The following is an 18,451-nucleotide window of genomic DNA, read 5'->3' on the forward strand; positions in this document are numbered from 1 at the left end:
CAAAGGGATATTGGCAAATTCCCTTGAGCAAACGTGCTCGGGAGAAGTCCGCCTTTATCACTCCTTTTGGACTGTATGAGTTTACTGTTATGCCATTTGGGATGAAAAATGCGCCAGCCACTTTTCAGAGGCTAATGGATAAGACATTTAATCAACCCAGAGAAAAAGCATATATGGATGACTTGGGTCCACATGATCATTCATGGGAAGATCATGTTAAACACCTGCGTAGCATATTTGAGAGGTTACGTAGTTGTAAACTAACTGCTAGACCAACGAAATGCTATCTTGGTGGCAGTGAGGTTTCTTTCATTGGTTACGGTGCTGGAAGTGGAAAAATAAAACCTATGGCAGATAAGGTTAATGCTGTTGTCAATTATCCAACACCAGTGACAAAGCGTGACGTCAGATCATTTTTAGGATTAGCAGGATACTACAGGAAGTTTATCCCAAATTTCTCTGACATTGCGACCCCATTGACTGAGCTGACATGTAAAAATAGCCCAGCCAATGTTCAATGGACTCAGAGCTGTGTGATGCTTTCCAGAAGCTGAAAGATGCTTTAGCATCATCACCAGTTCTGGCGGTTCCAGATTATAATAAGCCGTTTGTGGTGCAGACAGATGCGTCTGACCATGGTATTGGTGCGGTTTTGTGTCAATATGATGACAAGGGAGAGGAACATCCGGTTCAGTATATTAGCCGAAAACTCCTCCCCAGGGAGAGAAATTACCCAACTATAGAAAGAGAGTGTTTAGCCATTGTTTGGGCTGTGGAAGCTTTGAATCCTTACTTGTACGGGAGAGAGTTTACAGTTCAAACAGATCACAATCCATTGGTTTGGTTAGACAAAATGTGTAGTAAAAATCGTAGGTTGTTGCGATGGAGTTTAATACTGCAAGAGCATCAATTTAAGATTGAGTACAAGAAGGGCAGCGAAAATACAAACGCGGACGCATTGTCGCGAATGTGGAGCTCGGATGTACGGTAGTGTGTGAAGGTGCATGAATGATGTAGTGAAAGGGCTGTAGTGACCTGATATACACTGTTTTGGAAAATGCATGTTGAATTTTCAACCCTTATAGTAATGGTGTTTGCCCAGGTTGCTGTACCCGACTTAGTCAGTAGTTTTTTTTTGTCATGTACTTTCTTTTAGATTCAGTAGTATTAGCATTGATATTTTTTTGATTTTTGCTGATTTTCTGAATTATTTTGCCGTACTAGTGATGTAGATCTCCCTGTCTCCACCAAAATAAGGAGGGAGGAATGTGACGTAGTGTCATGTGATTATTATTCATGAGCTGTCATTACTATTCATGAGGGCATGTATATCTCTCTTGGCCCACGTGTACTCAAGCCAGTCTCCAGCTTAGCATCACTCTATGTACGTAGCTTAGAGCTTTGTGTATGTATGTATGTATGTATGTATGTGGTGTGTGTGTGCGTGTGTGTGTGTGTGTGTATGTATGTATGTATGTATGTGTATGTATGTATGTATGTATGTAGTATGTATGTTGTATGTAATGTATGTATGTATGTATGTATGTATGTATGTATGTATGAGTGTGTGTATGTGTGCGCGTACGTACGTACGTACGTACGTACGTACGTACGTATGTATGTATGTATGTATGTATGTATGTATGTATGTATGTATGTATGTATATGGTGTGTGTGCGTGTGTGTGTATGTATGTATGTATGTATGTTGATGTATGTATGTATGTATGTATGTATGTATGTATGTATGTATGTATGTATGTATGTATGTATGTATGTATGTATGTATGTATGTGTATGTATGTAGAGTGTGTGTGTGTGGTGCGTACGTACGTACGTATGTATGTATGTATGTATGTACATTTATTATTAAACACATAACTTCCCTCTGAAGGAAGAAAAGGGTTACAAAAACAAAAGAGGAAGTTACTCAACGAAACCAAAAGTGTTTCGTATGTATGTATGTATGTATGTATGTATATGTGTGTGTGTGTGTGTGTGTGTGTATGTATGTATGTATGTATGTATGTATGATGTATGTATGTATGTATGTATGTATGTATGTATGTATGTATGTATGTATGTATGTATGTATGTATGTATGTATGTATGTATGTATGTATGTATGTATGTATGTATGTATGTATGTATCTATGTATGTATGTATGTATGTATGTATGTATGTATGTATGTATGTATGTATGTATGTATGTATGTATGTATGTATGTATGTATGTATGTATGTATGTATGTATAAGGGTGTTCTGTTCGTTAGCATCCTAATGTTCACTGCCTATTGCAGTTTTTTGCCTTTCTGTGTGCTCGAAGCATCTTACATGTTCAAGGCAAGGTTATGCCATATATACCCACTTTAATCATACAGATTGGTTTAAAATAAACTCACTATTAATGGACACTAGAAAAGTACACATATCGGAGTTGTTCCGATTGTCAAATACAGATATGATGACTTTTGACTTTCCAACAGGAAATAGTTGTCCTGATTCATGTGTAGATATCATATTGGCTATTTCATCGTTGTCACTAGCTGTTACCGGAGGCCAGGTCACATTCACCATATCCGAAGGACTCGATACAAATCTGGTAATGTCAGATGGGCAACCGTGAATGGATGGCTTTTGTGTGTCTGATTTAAAAAACATAAATAGAATAGTATTGAATACTTGCCAGTTGTCGATAACGTAAGATTACATTGTAGAATACATTTATACTCAATATTGACTCTGTGCCAAACACATATGACTTTTGACCTTTCTTTAAAGAAGCCCGTTAATATATAAATGAGGCAAGTACTTCTGATCAATTGTGAGTTCGTAGACTACTGAATGATAAACGTCCGAACTGTTTTATTTTTGTTTAGTGTTAAAAATAGGGAAAACCATAAAAATCATGATGAACTTCTCACGAGATCTAATGTTCTATTAGTCCTATTTAAAGATTACCAACGATTTATCTCCTAAACACATTTACCGGGCACAGTGATTGGTGTTTGCGGTCCATAAGGTCCGCTTACAGCTCACTGATTGGCTAGACCTTTCTCTTACACGTAGGTCTTATTACCATGTACTGTTCATCTCACGGCACTGTGATTGGTTGTCTTGTGTCCTTGTGTTGGCCGAGTTCTGTAGTGTTCGCTGCCTCATGATGCCGTGTACTTCCTGAATACAGCCGTGGTAACCAGCTATTTGAAGTGTTTGCACATGGCACGTGGTTCGATCACAACGCACAAAGATAAAGACAGAAGGCCGAATTCGCCTGAGAAGCATTCACTTGTTCAAAAAACGCGTGTCTATTTGGCTCCGGATACTTGCTGGAAACGATTCCGAACAATATCGAATATATCGGCTGTTAAACAATAGCGTTTATGAACCGTGTAACAATCATGCAATATAACAGACCGTTTTCAATTCCTGAGCATGCCGACAGCATACCCTGATTATATACCAGCTCGTACTTGCAAATCCAACGCTCTGATTAGTTGAGATATGAAAAGATTGTTGTGTTATTGGTGATGTACCACGGTTAAAACATCTAAGATGGTACGCTGCTAGCTAGCATTGCTGAAATATCGGGCCGCAGGAGAGCCTTTTACATCCTTTCACTCTTGGTTGGGAGAGGAACAATTAGTGTAAATTTGGCATACAGTACAAAAGATGTAATAGTTCATTTTCTCATTCCGATATTTCAATCCCATTTCGTGAACCGTAGTGTACTTAGAACAATTTCTATGACATCATCGCCAACTGACTCAAAACGGTATGCCTCTTTAATGTACCCCTCTTGAATGCTATGCTATTGATATTTTCTCAGAATGAAATCGAAATATCGGTAAATCCACCACATCAACTCCACTCCAACCCAAAAACATGATATTTTACAGCATTGCTACTGAACGTCCCAATTTCTGGACGGTTAACCAGTGACATTAGTCGTAAGGGATGCCGAATTCAAACTTTTACTATTTTCTTCGGTATAGGACAGTGATGATTGTTGAAATCGTATGCTTCATGTGTCTGAACACTATAGGCTTTCTTAGTATTATGCAGTCGGTTCATACAAGACTTCTTTCCACATTGCACAAGACATCACCACAGGGCCAAACTTTTCCAAATTTAATTTACAGAAAATTGCATATTTTGCGCTACCGACCACATCAAAATATTACTATTGAAAGGCGGAATCGCTGAACACCAAAATAAAACATGAATGACTTCATGTTTCTCAGTGAACACTTAGTCTCTTTGTTTTCGTCTTCATGTCGCGGACAAACCATGTGATACAATCTGAATGACTGGTTACTGCAACAGTTTCCAGAAAGTACATTGGGCACTACATAACCAGCCAGTTAACATTACAAAACGAGGTTAACACAGGTACATAAAGCAGTCAATCACAGTGCCGTGAACTGAACATTACATGGTTATGAGACCTAAGAGAAAGAGTCCAGCCAATCAGTGAGCTGTAAACGGACCTTATGGGACCGCAGACACCAATCACTGTGACCAGTACATATGTCTTGGACCTTACTTTATATGAAACAGGACGATTCCAAACCCTACCTATATCACATATTTCTCCTGTCCAACCCTTCAAACATCGGCAGCCTGTTGAGAGGGTACATGTAGAGGCATGCACGCAGTTGCACTTCTTTGTGCAGTTGTTTCCCCATGTGTTCACGGGACAACCTGTAACACGAATGAAAACCAAAGTCAGTGAAAAGCTTAGAAACTTTCCTGTGATTATTCATGTGATATACTAGTGCTACAACAGGCCCCTCAAGTAGCACAGCTGGGCACTCCCGAAACATTGGTGAACAGCAGGGTTTGATAATAACAAAAGCTTACAAAACATAGAGATTATTAACAGCATTAAGTCGACCACGTCATGTCCATTATCATGACCGTTAAACGTCCGCTTAATCCCCACTGTCGACAAACTTGGTCTTTGGATCTCAAATTTTGCTCAAAGATGCTCGCTCGAAGCCGCTGCTTTGAATTCTGCTAACTCCTTTTTAGGTGCTATTATTACGGAGATACCACCTGAAACATGTGTTCTTATAATAGCATAGCATAGCACAGCATAGCGTTGAATAGAAGAGTATATGATATCATATCATATCACATCATATCAATCGTATCACATCATGTCAAGTCATATCATATCATATCATATCATATCATATCATATCATATCATATCATATCATGTCATGTCATATCATGATTATCATCCCACCGTGTGCAGGTATACACACAATTTTCACAACCTGCGGTTTGTCACCTGACATTGTAACACCAACAGCGAAGATTGTTACTGAAATAATGATGTAGCCTTCGATAGGGTGCCGAAATGTAACGGAGCTTGTGACAAATCGTTCGACAATATGTCAAATAATGTAATTAAATGGCAACTGTGTTATTTACAAGATGATATAACTCTTTTATAATTACATTACTAACTACAATAAACAATGTGCACAAACGTTGAGAGACGTGCATGCATATCGTTCAAGTTTCTCGAAATATTCGCATTTTCTTCTCGGCATAATTTTAGGATCAGCTGACGCATTTGCAGAACTTTGTCTTGTTAACGTTGAGCTAATTGCTTACCTTCGATACTTATTTTCACGACATTTGAAGTGAATTTTTTCTCTTCACCATAACCAGACACCGCACATCTGTAGTTACCAGAATCCCCGTAGGTTGCTTTCGATAATGCCAACACTCGTGTGCTGTGATAAGAGGTCGTTATGGAAAATTAGAGAACCTCGAATTCATTGCAAGAATTGTGCTTGACAGTAATAGGTCACGCAGCGGGCCGAGGCAGCGGCAAGAACTCACTGATATGCATGTGTCACAATACATGTACGATACGGATAATTCTCGACCGCTCTGTCGCTACCATTACAATCCCCAAATACACTTCTGGGTGCATCATTGCACGTCATGGCTACCAGTACTACGTTTTAGCAAGATTTACAATCGATAAAGTTGCTGATATGTTTAAACATTTGAAAATACATTAAAATACTGTAACATCACTTTAATTAAATTTTCTGTTGAGACTCTGAAATATATAACAGCCGACTCTGAAATATAACAGCCGGTCAGAGGTCACCGTCCTGGCCGATAGTACACAGTGCTCAGCGCTTACAACCTGCCGTACATGTACGAGGACTCGTGAACTCGTCGCTTCCCTGCATTGCTGGCGCCCTTACAGCATGTGAAGACAGCGAGGCTGTCAACGGCTATCACAAACAACTACTGTAAACATGGAGCTGTTTGTTTCAATTGAAAATACAATTCCGATGTTACCGTGCACGAGCATACCAGCCCTTTCATTATCTTATAAACACTTTCCTGAAACAAAACCGTACTGTTTCAAAGCATATACGAAAAGTATTCTTTCCGTGGAAGAGCAAAAGAACAGACTCTGAGAAGCAAGGAATGGGACTCATTAACTATAGTATAGTATAGCTGTGAACTATGTCTATATTATTTTCGGTCTAGAAAGTAAAAGCCTTTATTTGTTTCCTATGCAATGTTGATATACAAAGTGTAATAGAAACACAACGCACTATGTGCTATATGCCATCATAATATTACCCTTTATTTGTTTCCTATGCAATGTTGATATACAAAGTGTAATAGAAACACAACGCACTATGTGCTATATGCCATCATATTATTATTGTTAAGAAATAAATTCTAGTCCGGAGTTAAATTCAGTCGCAAACAATAGCATTAAATAGTATCAGACAGGGCTGTGTGCAAAATGGAGGCTCGGTATGTCAAAATAGAACAGAAAGCGTGTTTTACAAAAGGAACAAAAATGATGTGAAGTTATTAGAAAACCGTCGCAAAGGATGAATGAGGACATTTGCGCATCGTAACGCGCGACGTCAATGTTCGATGGCATCCTTTGCCGTATGTTAGAAATGAGCTTATTCTTCTTACATTCATGACTGGAGCGTCAATTGAGCCAATTGTAATGTACACTTTTTTTCTCCATAAATAGTCCAAGTGTGGAACGTTATCTTGTACGTGCTTCCGGATAGGCTGTGCGCTACACGTGCACAGCGCAATACATATTCTTGTAATCGTCCATGGATCCTTTGGACCTGTTAAACAGTGAATGCACAGATGCAGCAGCAGTGTGCACTGCACATGGTGGGAGCTCTTCGAAAAAGTATGAAACTACGGAACGAGCGCTCCGTACGACTTTTTCAGAGCACGCAGCATTCTATGGTTCTCAAAACGAAGACACAGATAATGGGAAATACAGCAATGCTTACTTAATGGAGCACTAAGTGAGCGATGTTTTTAAAATGCAATTTACCTCGAGATGACACCTATTTTTATCCGTGCATACTTTAAATCGTCAGCGAGAAGGTCGGCTCCGTAGTGCTCCCATTTCACAATTTGTGATCTTATACCAGTTATGAAGCATCGAAGGCGGATAACACCGTGCAGGGGGACGGTAACTCCGCCGGAGACGACGGATAAAATAAGACGTGGAGCAGTTGCTGCAAAGAAATTATAAATGCGGTAAAGTCGGTGTATTACTTCAGGTTCCCTGACATTGGTGTAATGATTAGGCCTCCTATACAAGTCGATTGGATGTCCTTTTGATGATTGCTTTCACGGAATGAAGAGACGAAAGAAATCGTCATCATTGCATTTTCAAACATAGCTTATTTGTAGTCGTCACGACTGTTGCTGTTGTTGTTGTTTTTGTTGTTGGTCTTGGGTGTCATCGCAAATGCTGTTACAACTAATTAGGAAACGGAAAAATTGTTCCTTATTTGAGTCAAATGTATTGTTCGTGTACAAAGTTTTTCATAACGATGCAAAAATGACAACAAAAAGTAAACAGTGCTCAAAGATATGATGACATGTACCAAATTAGAATTTTCCGACTTTCATTACACTTTTCATATGTGAAACTTTCAATTTTTCCTTGCTTCCATATGTTTAAAAGTAACGAGACTGTTCGTTTAGTTGCCGTTTATTTCAACTTATTTCTTGCATTCATTCTATTTCATCTTATCATTTGCGTTTCTTTCGACGCCTTGTTCCCAATTTTCCCCAGTATTTATTAACCGATTGTGTAAACTATAATACTCACGGATGTCACAAGCCGGTCCCTGCCATTCAGGTGTACATTTACAAGCTCCATTCCATCCATGGCACGAGGCACCGTTCATGCATATACACTCCTTGTCGCACTTAGCTCCGAACCTCCTGTACGGACAACCTTAACGTAAACATTCAGAAGGAAAGTCTTGTATACTATATATATATATATATATATATATATATATATATATTATATATATATATTATATATATATATATATATATAGTATATATATATATATATATATATATATATATATATATATATATATATATATATATATATATATATATATATATATAGGTTGCTGGAGAAATGACTTTACAATTTCATCTCAAAAAACGCAAAACGTTGTTTTGTGAGCCGCGAGACTCAATTGTCAGGAGACATATATATATATATAATATATATATATATATATATATATATATATATATATATAATATATATATATATATATATATATATAATATATAATATATATATATATTATCATCTGCCATCCATAATGCTTATCCTAAACAAAAGAAATGAACTTGTGTCCTCAGGCCGTGAAAAGAACCAAGGCATAGTTTTGAAACAACTAGTAACTTCCAATATATCCCACTACGTCAATCAGTCCTCTCCCTGGAATGATTATTCATAACAGTACCGTATATCTACACTAGGTTAGTCTCCTGACAAATGAGTCTTGCGGCTCACGAAACAACGTTTTGCGTTTTTGAGATGAAATTGTAAAGTCATTTCTCCAGCAACCCATATATATATATATATATATATATATATATATATATATATATATATATATATATATCGACCAGCCACTCAACCACGCTAATGACTCTCTCTCTCTCTCCTCTCTCTCTCTCTCTCTCTCTCTCTCTCTCTCTCTCTCTCTCTCTCTCTCTCTCTCTCTATCTATCTATATATATATATTATATATATATATATATATATATATATATATATATATATATATATATATATATATATATATATATATATATATATATATATATTTCAAGCACTACAAGGTGCCTGAATCACCTAGCTTCAATAACAACAGCAGCAGCATCGACGCATTTTCGTATTTCGTAATGTGAAGTAACAAAGTAACTTTACATAAAAATTGCATACCAATAACTGCAATCTCAACTGATTCCACAGCCAATGAGAGATGTTTGTTGTGGTCTTGAAATGACAATACCAGGTGTTGATGGGTGTTGAAGTTTTGCCAAACATACTGTCCTAGTTCATATTTTGATACGAAACGCTGATAAGCTTCTTTACTGTGCTTCGATGACAGATGTTCAATAAGTGGCCTAACTGGCGAATAATCCCACTGTAAGTAATATTCCAGAAAACAATCACAAGGCAAAAACCAACAATTCATGAAAAGAAACGCATTAAATACAAATTGTTAAACAATAACCTCTTAATTGTCTCTTTCTATACTATACGTGCACAAAAATGAAACGAGCGTCAAAACAAATTGTTTAAATTTTACTGTACTGTTCACAAAAGATGACCTGCTACCCGAATTTTGGAAATTGTGCCCGCATCTGCTGATCCGCGTGTCATTGCGATCATCAAAGTGTTACTTTAAGAGTCACTTCATCATGTCAGATTTACAATATGACTTGAACATTCTGAAACCGGGGCTGGTTGATAAGATTGTATGTGAAATGGGCCTTTGCGTTATGACTAACCTCAAACTGATGTCTTGTCAATCTCCCCACCACTGCACCATTGGAGTCAGAGAAGATTCCATCCTGCACCTTTATCGTTTGAACTTGGTTATCGGCTTTGTTTGTTATGTGTATGAAAATGTCCTCCAAATTAAAACCTTTTCCCTTCCTTGGTATCGGTGTGTACACGGTGATGTCACCTAAATGATAACAGCATTATATATAGGCTGAAAACATCGTACAAACATCGAAGAGAACAGTAAATATATGATCACGAATATGAATACCACGTATTTGTGATATCGACAAGATCAATTTGTTCAATTTGTTGACGGTAGTAATAAGAAAGAAGCTGTGACTTTCTTCAATGGCTTTATGACCTGCATATTATGTTTGATTATATACATCACTGAAAATACTGTTATTCGGAAGGGTATAACACTAGAGGGTGTACAGCCTATGTTATTGACACCTACACTGTGAATTGTTGATATCGCCGTAAAAGTCCAGGCCGGCATTTGGATTGCCAATCTTTGATGCCCAACTGTCGAATCCATTCAATCTTACATCAATTATCCACGGCCATGGCTTATTGGACTTAAAAACAACAAACATACAGCAAAAACATACAGAAAAGGAACATAAACACAGAGTGACACACATCGAACCAACATTTAAACACATATACACAACACACACAAAAGTAGATAGGCAGACAGACAGACAGACAGACAGACAAATAGATAGATAGATAGATAGATAGATAGATAGATAGATAGATAGATAGATAGATAGATAGATAGATAGATAGATAGATAGATAGATAGATAGATAGATAGATAGATAGATAGATAGATAGATAGATAGATAACATTTGGAACCTATTGGATCATGCGATCCTCAGATAGGGAGATTTTATTTTTATAATCATATTTTCGCGTATTTACATATGCATACTTCTAAAACAAAGGTCATGCCATTTTTGGTTACTGATTGGGAGGAAGTTCGATAGGTGAAATTTGTGTTCGATGCGGCATTTCGAGACCGACTCAGAACCTGTTAGTTTTGATTTTTCTGCATGAATTATAAATAGTTCTGTGTTGGACAAAGCAACCGATCATGATATCTCAAATGCCGTTCATCCTCAGATTTCAGATCCAAAACGTACTTCGACGATGTTGCCCATGCAGTATTACAGGCTTTGTTTTTGAAAAAAAATGGACATGATTTGTATCACAGCGTCTTTTTTCAGGTGTAGGCCATAGTACCAATCGTCATCAGCGCTTGTACTTTTAACCTTGTGTATGGCTCTTATACATTGGCAAGCTCCGTTGAGTGGACAATTAACCAATTACGACACATATAGGCACACCGGTTGCGTTTTATTAGTGTTTGGTGACCCATTTTGTGTGATTTGATAATACTTGACATGTATTCCATGTAACCGATGCATTTGGGGCCAGTGGGTACACCTACCAGTTGAAATGCACATGTGTTTAATGGTAATGAGAACGAGAAACAAATAGCCCAGAAATCAATCTTGGTCTTCTCAAATAAGTATTTTTCAAAGGTTTCAAAACTAAACAAGATCCTGAATAGAAAATTTAGTGAAATTGGCTAGATTGGCAAGGAAAATATTCAAAATATCATCAAAGCACATAACAACAGGGTCGTTGAGCACAATGAGAACGCAACTTACGACGAATATAGATGCCTCAAGTACCGTTGTCCACCTCCATCGGAGTTGCCTATATTTAGGTGTCACCTACGTAGCCACAATTGCAGTTGCTGTCAATAATGATAAACGATACATCGGCCTAACTGACAACATGCTAAAATCACGTCGTGCAGATCACATCTAATCTTTCGAAAATAAAGCCTACACTAATAGTACAACGTTACTGAAGACATTGACCTTGAAACCTAAAGTCAAAACATTTTAAGAGTTTTATTTATTATGGTCGAGGTCGTTCCTATCTAGAGAGAGCAGTCAGTCAAATGTGTCTTGGAATATAATCGTGGTACATTGAACAATTATGTCCGTCATTATCTCGCTGAATACCGGACCAAATATGAACTGTATGGGTTCACTGAAATAGGGCAACTAAGAACATCATTGCTGTGTCCGTTACCAAAGACATAATGTATCGCGATATTTCAATATTTTGGCGGAGAGATTAAAACAAGCGTGTAACATTTCATTATACTCACGGCTGGCCTTTCTGGCGTTTCGCATCTTTCATTATAAAATGGTGGCCAGTGAGCGACATCGTTGACGAACACAAGTAGACTATAGGCTTGTACGGTTCCATTCTGTTTGATTGACGGAAATACAAACACACGCCCGAGGAAAAGTGTTAATAGGGATGATCAGCAAATCAATAAAGTCAAATAAATGTATACGATTTCAATGATGATCTAGTCGTAATCATGGTTCTTTCTTTGCTAAATGTCTTTATAATTTTACATACTTTACTGACACTTTATGTAAGACTACAGTCGATTGTTGGCAGAACCGTCGTAGCAAACTATACTGAAGTCGCTTCATTATGCCGATATTATGGCGTGTAATTTGTAATGGCTGTGAACTCATTAGCTGGCACATTCCTTCAGCAATTGCTCAACTGCTCAACTGCGACTCACTCTCTACATCCAAACGCCTTTGGCAGGTATCACAAGCTGGTAAATAAATACAATATCTCTCTTCGACCAGTGATCGCTGACGGCATCATTGACATCGGATCTTAGTTGGTGATCACTACCTATTTGACTTACAGATTGATATATGACGGGTGCCGCATGTGGGGCAGGATGCGCTTACTATTTTCCAAACACCTGACATAACTTCTTGGTCTTTTTGCCAGACGTCCATATACCTTTCTTTCATGATTTGACTTTGTTGTGTATACCTGTGCTTTACTGTCTGTTCTATCGTGCTGTTTTGTGTCTATGTTTATATCAATTGATTATGTATTACGGATTTTTACCTAATGTTATCGGATTACGGATGGGTGTGATTGTGATTGTTTTATATCAATCTATCCAGATTCTGTTTACTTACCGTTTTCATCGCTTGCAGAGTCAAATTGAAGATCTCGGTTATGTTCGCCGACATGTATGCTGCTACAACGACGTAACGCCAATCGGCGCTCATGCCGAAGCGGTTAAACTATCACAAAGAACAAAGACTTGTTTAATTGTTGTTTGTGAAAACATGAAAGTTTTTGTTTAAACAAAATGCTATATGACAGTTAAAAAATGAATGAGTAATGACCCCTAAATACCCGTAAACGTAATTGGAACTAATTTTGGATAATTAGATAATGAAGTAATGTCGGCTCAATCTGAAAATGTAAGCTCATCTGCTTGTTTCCTGAAGCTATGCACTTGTTTTTATGAGTAATTGTTAATATTTCAACATCAGCTATAGGGCACCCAACAGTTTTGAGAAATTTGAAAAATATAAAGATCCAATTCTCCCAAATTAGTTCAAATCGTGTAAATTATTATACCCATAGTCTTGCATGCGTTATCTTATAATATGGCGTATTATAGCTTTGTCAATACCAGTGAATTTTGTGACGTCATATCCATACATTATTACTGATAATGTATTCCATTATTCAGCATTGCGGCCCCACAGCGAGCAAGTTTTTTTTTTGGAAAACGAAAAAAGGACTGCGCATTTAAAAGGAGGGAAAATATCGGATAAACCATGTAATACACAAAACTATAAATCTTGATAATGGTACATAATATTGATAATAATGTCTTACTGTGCGATTTATCACATTTTTTGAGTCCTCACGCACGTATTTGTCGTCTGTCTGGCTGGCGCTCAGCATGCAGTCCCCGTCCGATACGCTGGTTGTATTACTACGTTTGTTTACAATATGGTTCGCTTCGTTGCCGTATAGGTGAAACAGAACTCAGTACGTTTGCAAACTCCTAGACGATACTGGGTTTGACACATGGCATATTATGTATGTCAGTGGCCATGTAAACGATGCAAGCGTGAAAGGCTACTCGAACCAGCCGTAAACGGGCCAACAACGGCAGCTTGCTGTCATCAACCTTGACCGGAAGTGTCTACGGATATACTACGGAGCCATTCAAAGTCTCGGTCTAAGGTCAGCTACTACCAACAATCATGACGACCGTGGACTCTCCGTTGATCTAACATCTCGGCCACCTAATTCTGATGCACTAGTCTGACTGTAATCGGAGACAACTTTCATTCATCGTTTTTTTCTCCATGTCAGTTGTCTGTGATTTTACCTTGCCTTGTTTACGAAATCGTGACGGTACCGAAACCCTGCAGTATGTTTGTCAACTGTACCTTTCAAGCTCCCGTTTACGTCAAGATCTGTCGTTCGCCGAAATAAAAAAGCTCTTCTTAAGAAGCCATCGAAAATTAAATTTATAGACACAATTATTATTGAAATATAAACATTTGAATAACAATGTTGAACTCTGTTGATATCGTTTGCAATGAATGCTGTACTACTAGCGACATAATAATGATCGTATTGATCAGCTGATACCATGGCATGCAGCTCACTGATCATGCTGATGTCGATGCATGAACATTCCGTTTTCTTCATCTCTGGCATTTCACCGTGTCTACTTTTTGAATGGCATGATATTTAAAGGTGATGTTTCAAGTTTGATATAGACGGTAGGGATGCAGTTCCTTTTCATTTCCTTCGAAAATACATCGTTTTTCAATTCAAAATGAACCGTGAAAGTGTTGGTCATTTTTTGTGCTGAACGTGCGTGTTCAGTGCAGTGCACTGTGCAGTGCATGTGATGTGTGCAGAGTCAGGACGCTAACTGGCTTCAAACTCAGTTTAAATTTCCTTTTTTATTCGTTTTCTACAACTACAAATTCACTGGCATTGCCAAAACTATAAAATAATAGCAATAATGCACCCCCTCCCGGCCCATAATGGACTCAAGCAAACTTTGCACTCCATAATGTACGAGGCGAAGCCGAGTACATTATGTCGTGCAAAGTTTTGCTTTCGTCCATTATGGGCCGGAGGGTGCATTATTGCTTAAATATGGCGTTTTATAAATATGCCCGTTTGAGCTTTAAGTAACCTGATTTCCATAGACTATTTCCACAGAGGAAAAGACTGTGAAGTTATCTTCAGACTGAAATTCAGCTACATCATATATTGGCATTCCAGGTCCAACATCCTGTTTAAAAAGTAGAAAACGACATTTTTAATTACTTATGATTATTAAAAACATTTCAAAACAGGACAACGTCTAATGGTACAAATTTAAATCACGTGTCCATTATGTAACAAGCTCAACATTTGCGTGATGAAAAATATTGAACGATGTTCAGCAAATGAGTATTACCAATATAGCCTAATAATGACTACTCAGCTCAATTACATACTCAAATATTCTCCAAGAACACAGTTAACTCTCTGATCACAAAAGTAAATAAATATACCCTAGACATTTTTTGACGATTTTGCCAAAATTTTGATTCACAATGTAGCCAATGAAATACGATATATGTTTGGTCCAAGATTATATAAAAAATTACAAAAGTTTAATAAAATTGGCAAAATGATGCATTTAAATTTTTGGTGGGAAAACTTATAGCACTCAAAGGCCTAAAACATTGTGTGTGTAACCAGGTATCGATGTCCTTCCAATAGACCAGTATGACAGCTATACGCTGACATAGCGTCATTCGCGGGAACCAAGCTTACGAATGTAGGATTTACAATGTTCAACTTACACTGGTAACTTTGTATCGTCCTTTAATCTGATCAGTGTGATAAAGTTATAATGTAACTCATCAATGGCTTAAATACACACTAAAATTTTCATCAATTTTTGATAAGCTGTCGACTTGTTTGCGAAACATCGCAGAAAGAGGAAACAGAATATTTCATCTCTATGCGCGCACGGAAACTTTAGAAAACTCACACTCTTTTCGCACGGACGTGTCTTTAGGTATAGATACATTTTCGAACATGGTTTTACTCTAATTTACAATTCCGGAGAAAAAAAAATTACACTGCTTGCCTATGATGACTGTAATTTATTGATCTACATTCCAATAAACAAGTTAACTGAAACAAACAATAAGATGGCAAGGAAGAAGGTATCAAAATAATCGCAATCATACCAATCAATAATCCAATGACAGTAGGTCGGAATTCGCAAGACAATAGTTGTAAACATAGACACAAAACAGCACAGAACAGACAGTAAATAGACGGTACACAAACAAAGTCATATTCATGAAAGAAAGATATATGGACCTCTGGCCAGAAGACCAAGAAGTGATGTCAGGTGTTTCGAAAATAGTAAGCGCATCCTGCCCCACATGTGGCACCCGCCATATATCAATCTATAAGTCAGATAGGTAGTGGTCACTAACTAAGGCCCAATGTCACCGATGCCATCAGTGATCATTTGTCGAAGAGAGATATTGTATTTATCTACCAGCTTGCGATACCTGCCAAAAAAGCGTTTGAATGTAGAGACAAGTCTTGCTCTGGTGTAACCTTGATTTAATAGTTTGTAAGAGAGATGGCCATGTCTCTCTACAAAATCACCATATGAACTGCATGCTCTAGCATATCGAATAAGCTGGGAAATGTATACCCCATAAGCTGGTGAGAGTGGAATATTACTTATGAGGTGTGGAAAATTGATGATACTAAAGTTAAAATCATCTCTCTTGTCAAATAGCCTAGTAGAAAGGTGACCATTAGAGTCAAATTCAAGTAAAATGTCCAGATATGAAGCAGAAAAGGCCGTTTCTGTAGTTTCTTTAATCTCCAATTCTGGAGGATAAATCATAACGAGATATTTACTGAATTCAGAGTTATTCATAGAAATAACATCGTCTATGTATCTATATGTTCGATTGAAAGTTCGAGCTACAGAGACCTTCTTCTGTTTAATTAAGTTCTGGATAAATTCTGCCTCATATTAGAACAGAAATAAGTCTGCAAGCAAGGGAGCACAGTTAGTGCCCATGGGAATTCCTATACACTGTTGGAAAATGTGCCCTCCAAATTCTACAAATATGTTGTCGATGAGGAAATCAAGCATACTGATAATGTCTTTCTCGGTATAAAACACTTTAGCGTTAGTTGTATTTTTAACAAAATATGTAGAATTATACCCTAATACCACATATTTGTAACGGCGTGAACCATTTTTGTGGAAAAATGCTTGGATGATGATGTTTTTCAAGCGTTCTTTCAATTTATTATGTGGTATTGTGGTATACAATGTGGAAAAATCGAAAGTTTTAATAGATGTTAACTATCGTTGGCCAACTTGACAACATCGGTAATGGAGTAGCTACAAAATATGACACAATGGGTGTAAATGTTGATGCTGTTCGAGCAATCAAATAAGTGAAAGGTCGGAGGTAATATGACTAGATACAACGTACCTCTGTGATATTAACACTGAAGGATGAAACAATTGGGTACCGATTTAAGCTCTCTTCACTTGCACATGTCCTCGCACCACGTGATCCTACGGGCACAAACATCGACACTTTTAGTTCAATATTTTAGTCTGTATCTTGGCAAAGATTATCTTTCAGCAATAAACATATGAATGCTTACTCAGTATATTCCAATCGAAATCTGCTCACTGCTCCCTGGATTATTTTAATAGAACAGCAGATTTAGTATCTGATTGATGGACTGGACTAATTTCATTGATTACAAGGCTTGTTTCAAATTTCGGTTTCCTTGTTTCAAGTCAGAGCGTTTCATTATACATTACAACGAATTGCCAGATGTTGTCAAAGTCACGATAAACAGACACACACTAACTCACACACAAACACACACACACACACACACACACACACACACACACACACATATATATATGCATATATACAAAGCCTCTCTCACTCACTCTCTCTCTCTCTCTCTCTCTCTCTCTCTCTCTCTCTGCAACTTGCAATGAATACATTGATAAATTGATAGTTAATAATTCAATCAGGTACAGACTTCCATAACTCCCACAGATATTGCACACTACCTTCAAAACCGTACGTTGGATATTAAAAGTAAAAACACGTTACACACATTACGCGAGCCCTCACCGGGACAACAAAAGCGAACTTTGTAATCGTGACATTTCCCGTTCTTCTGATCGTCGTTTCTGCACACAAGACCACTTGCATTAAACTGTTGGAACACGTCTCCTGTATTTAGAGCTGGGACTCCGTCCACTGTGATAGCGTCTATGGCTGTTGGGTTGTCACACAACCAATTAGGATACATGAATCGAATGTCATCGATCTTTTCCACATCTCCATGAAGTTGACCGTGATTGTTGTACCAGTCCGACCAGTGGCAGGCTGTTTGTTTGAAATTTGAAAGAAATACGCTTGGACCAAGTCTCGGACCACTCCGGTGTTTTTGTAACCCGTCCCTTCCCCGAAAAACAAACAAACAAGCAAGCAAAAAATAGTACTTTTGGAGAGATTCTAAGACTAGCTGAGGCAATTGCAAAATAAAGTTTCTGATAATCCCCATTTGTTAAAAAATAAACCAACGAGAACCTACTGTTTTTAATTTATCTGTTTCAGCGAAAACCC

General features: G+C 37.6%; 1 protein-coding gene and 1 long non-coding RNA gene across 2 annotated transcripts; both read right to left on the reverse strand.

Moving 5' to 3' along the window:
* Window positions 1-809: 809 nt before the first annotated feature.
* On the reverse strand, window positions 810-10,499 carry LOC139138018 (uncharacterized). Its single transcript, XM_070706237.1, has 9 exons — window positions 10,323-10,499; window positions 9,868-10,046; window positions 9,296-9,500; window positions 8,147-8,275; window positions 7,358-7,544; window positions 5,629-5,750; window positions 4,580-4,705; window positions 2,404-2,646; window positions 810-895 (listed from the first exon to the last, which is right to left on the reverse strand). The coding sequence occupies exons 1-9, from the start codon at window positions 10,459-10,461 to the stop codon at window positions 810-812; spliced, it is 1,416 nt and encodes a 471-aa protein (XP_070562338.1). The 5' UTR covers window positions 10,462-10,499.
* A 4,419-nt stretch (window positions 10,500-14,918) lies between these two features.
* LOC139138765 (uncharacterized) lies at window positions 14,919-18,314 on the reverse strand. Its single transcript, XR_011553670.1, has 3 exons — window positions 17,954-18,314; window positions 17,285-17,370; window positions 14,919-15,048 (listed from the first exon to the last, which is right to left on the reverse strand). It is a non-coding gene; the product is annotated as an uncharacterized lncRNA (long non-coding RNA).
* Window positions 18,315-18,451: the final 137 nt, after the last annotated feature.

Source organism: Ptychodera flava, chromosome 8 (genome assembly GCF_041260155.1).
Source record: "Ptychodera flava strain L36383 chromosome 8, AS_Pfla_20210202, whole genome shotgun sequence".
NCBI classification, from domain to species: Eukaryota; Metazoa; Hemichordata; class Enteropneusta; family Ptychoderidae; genus Ptychodera; species Ptychodera flava.

Excerpts from the sequence above, each read along its gene's own strand:
- LOC139138018 (XM_070706237.1), bottom strand. The coding sequence starts at position 10,461 with ATGTTTGTTGTTTTTAAGTCCAATAAGCCATGGCCGTGGATAATTGAT. Across the intron at positions 10,047-10,322 it reads CGATATCAACAATTCACAGT|GTGACATCACCGTGTACACA; the intron begins GTAGGTGTCAAT and ends GTTATCATTTAG. Across the intron at positions 9,501-9,867 it reads TGACAAGACATCAGTTTGAG|TGGGATTATTCGCCAGTTAG; the intron begins GTTAGTCATAAC and ends TATTACTTACAG.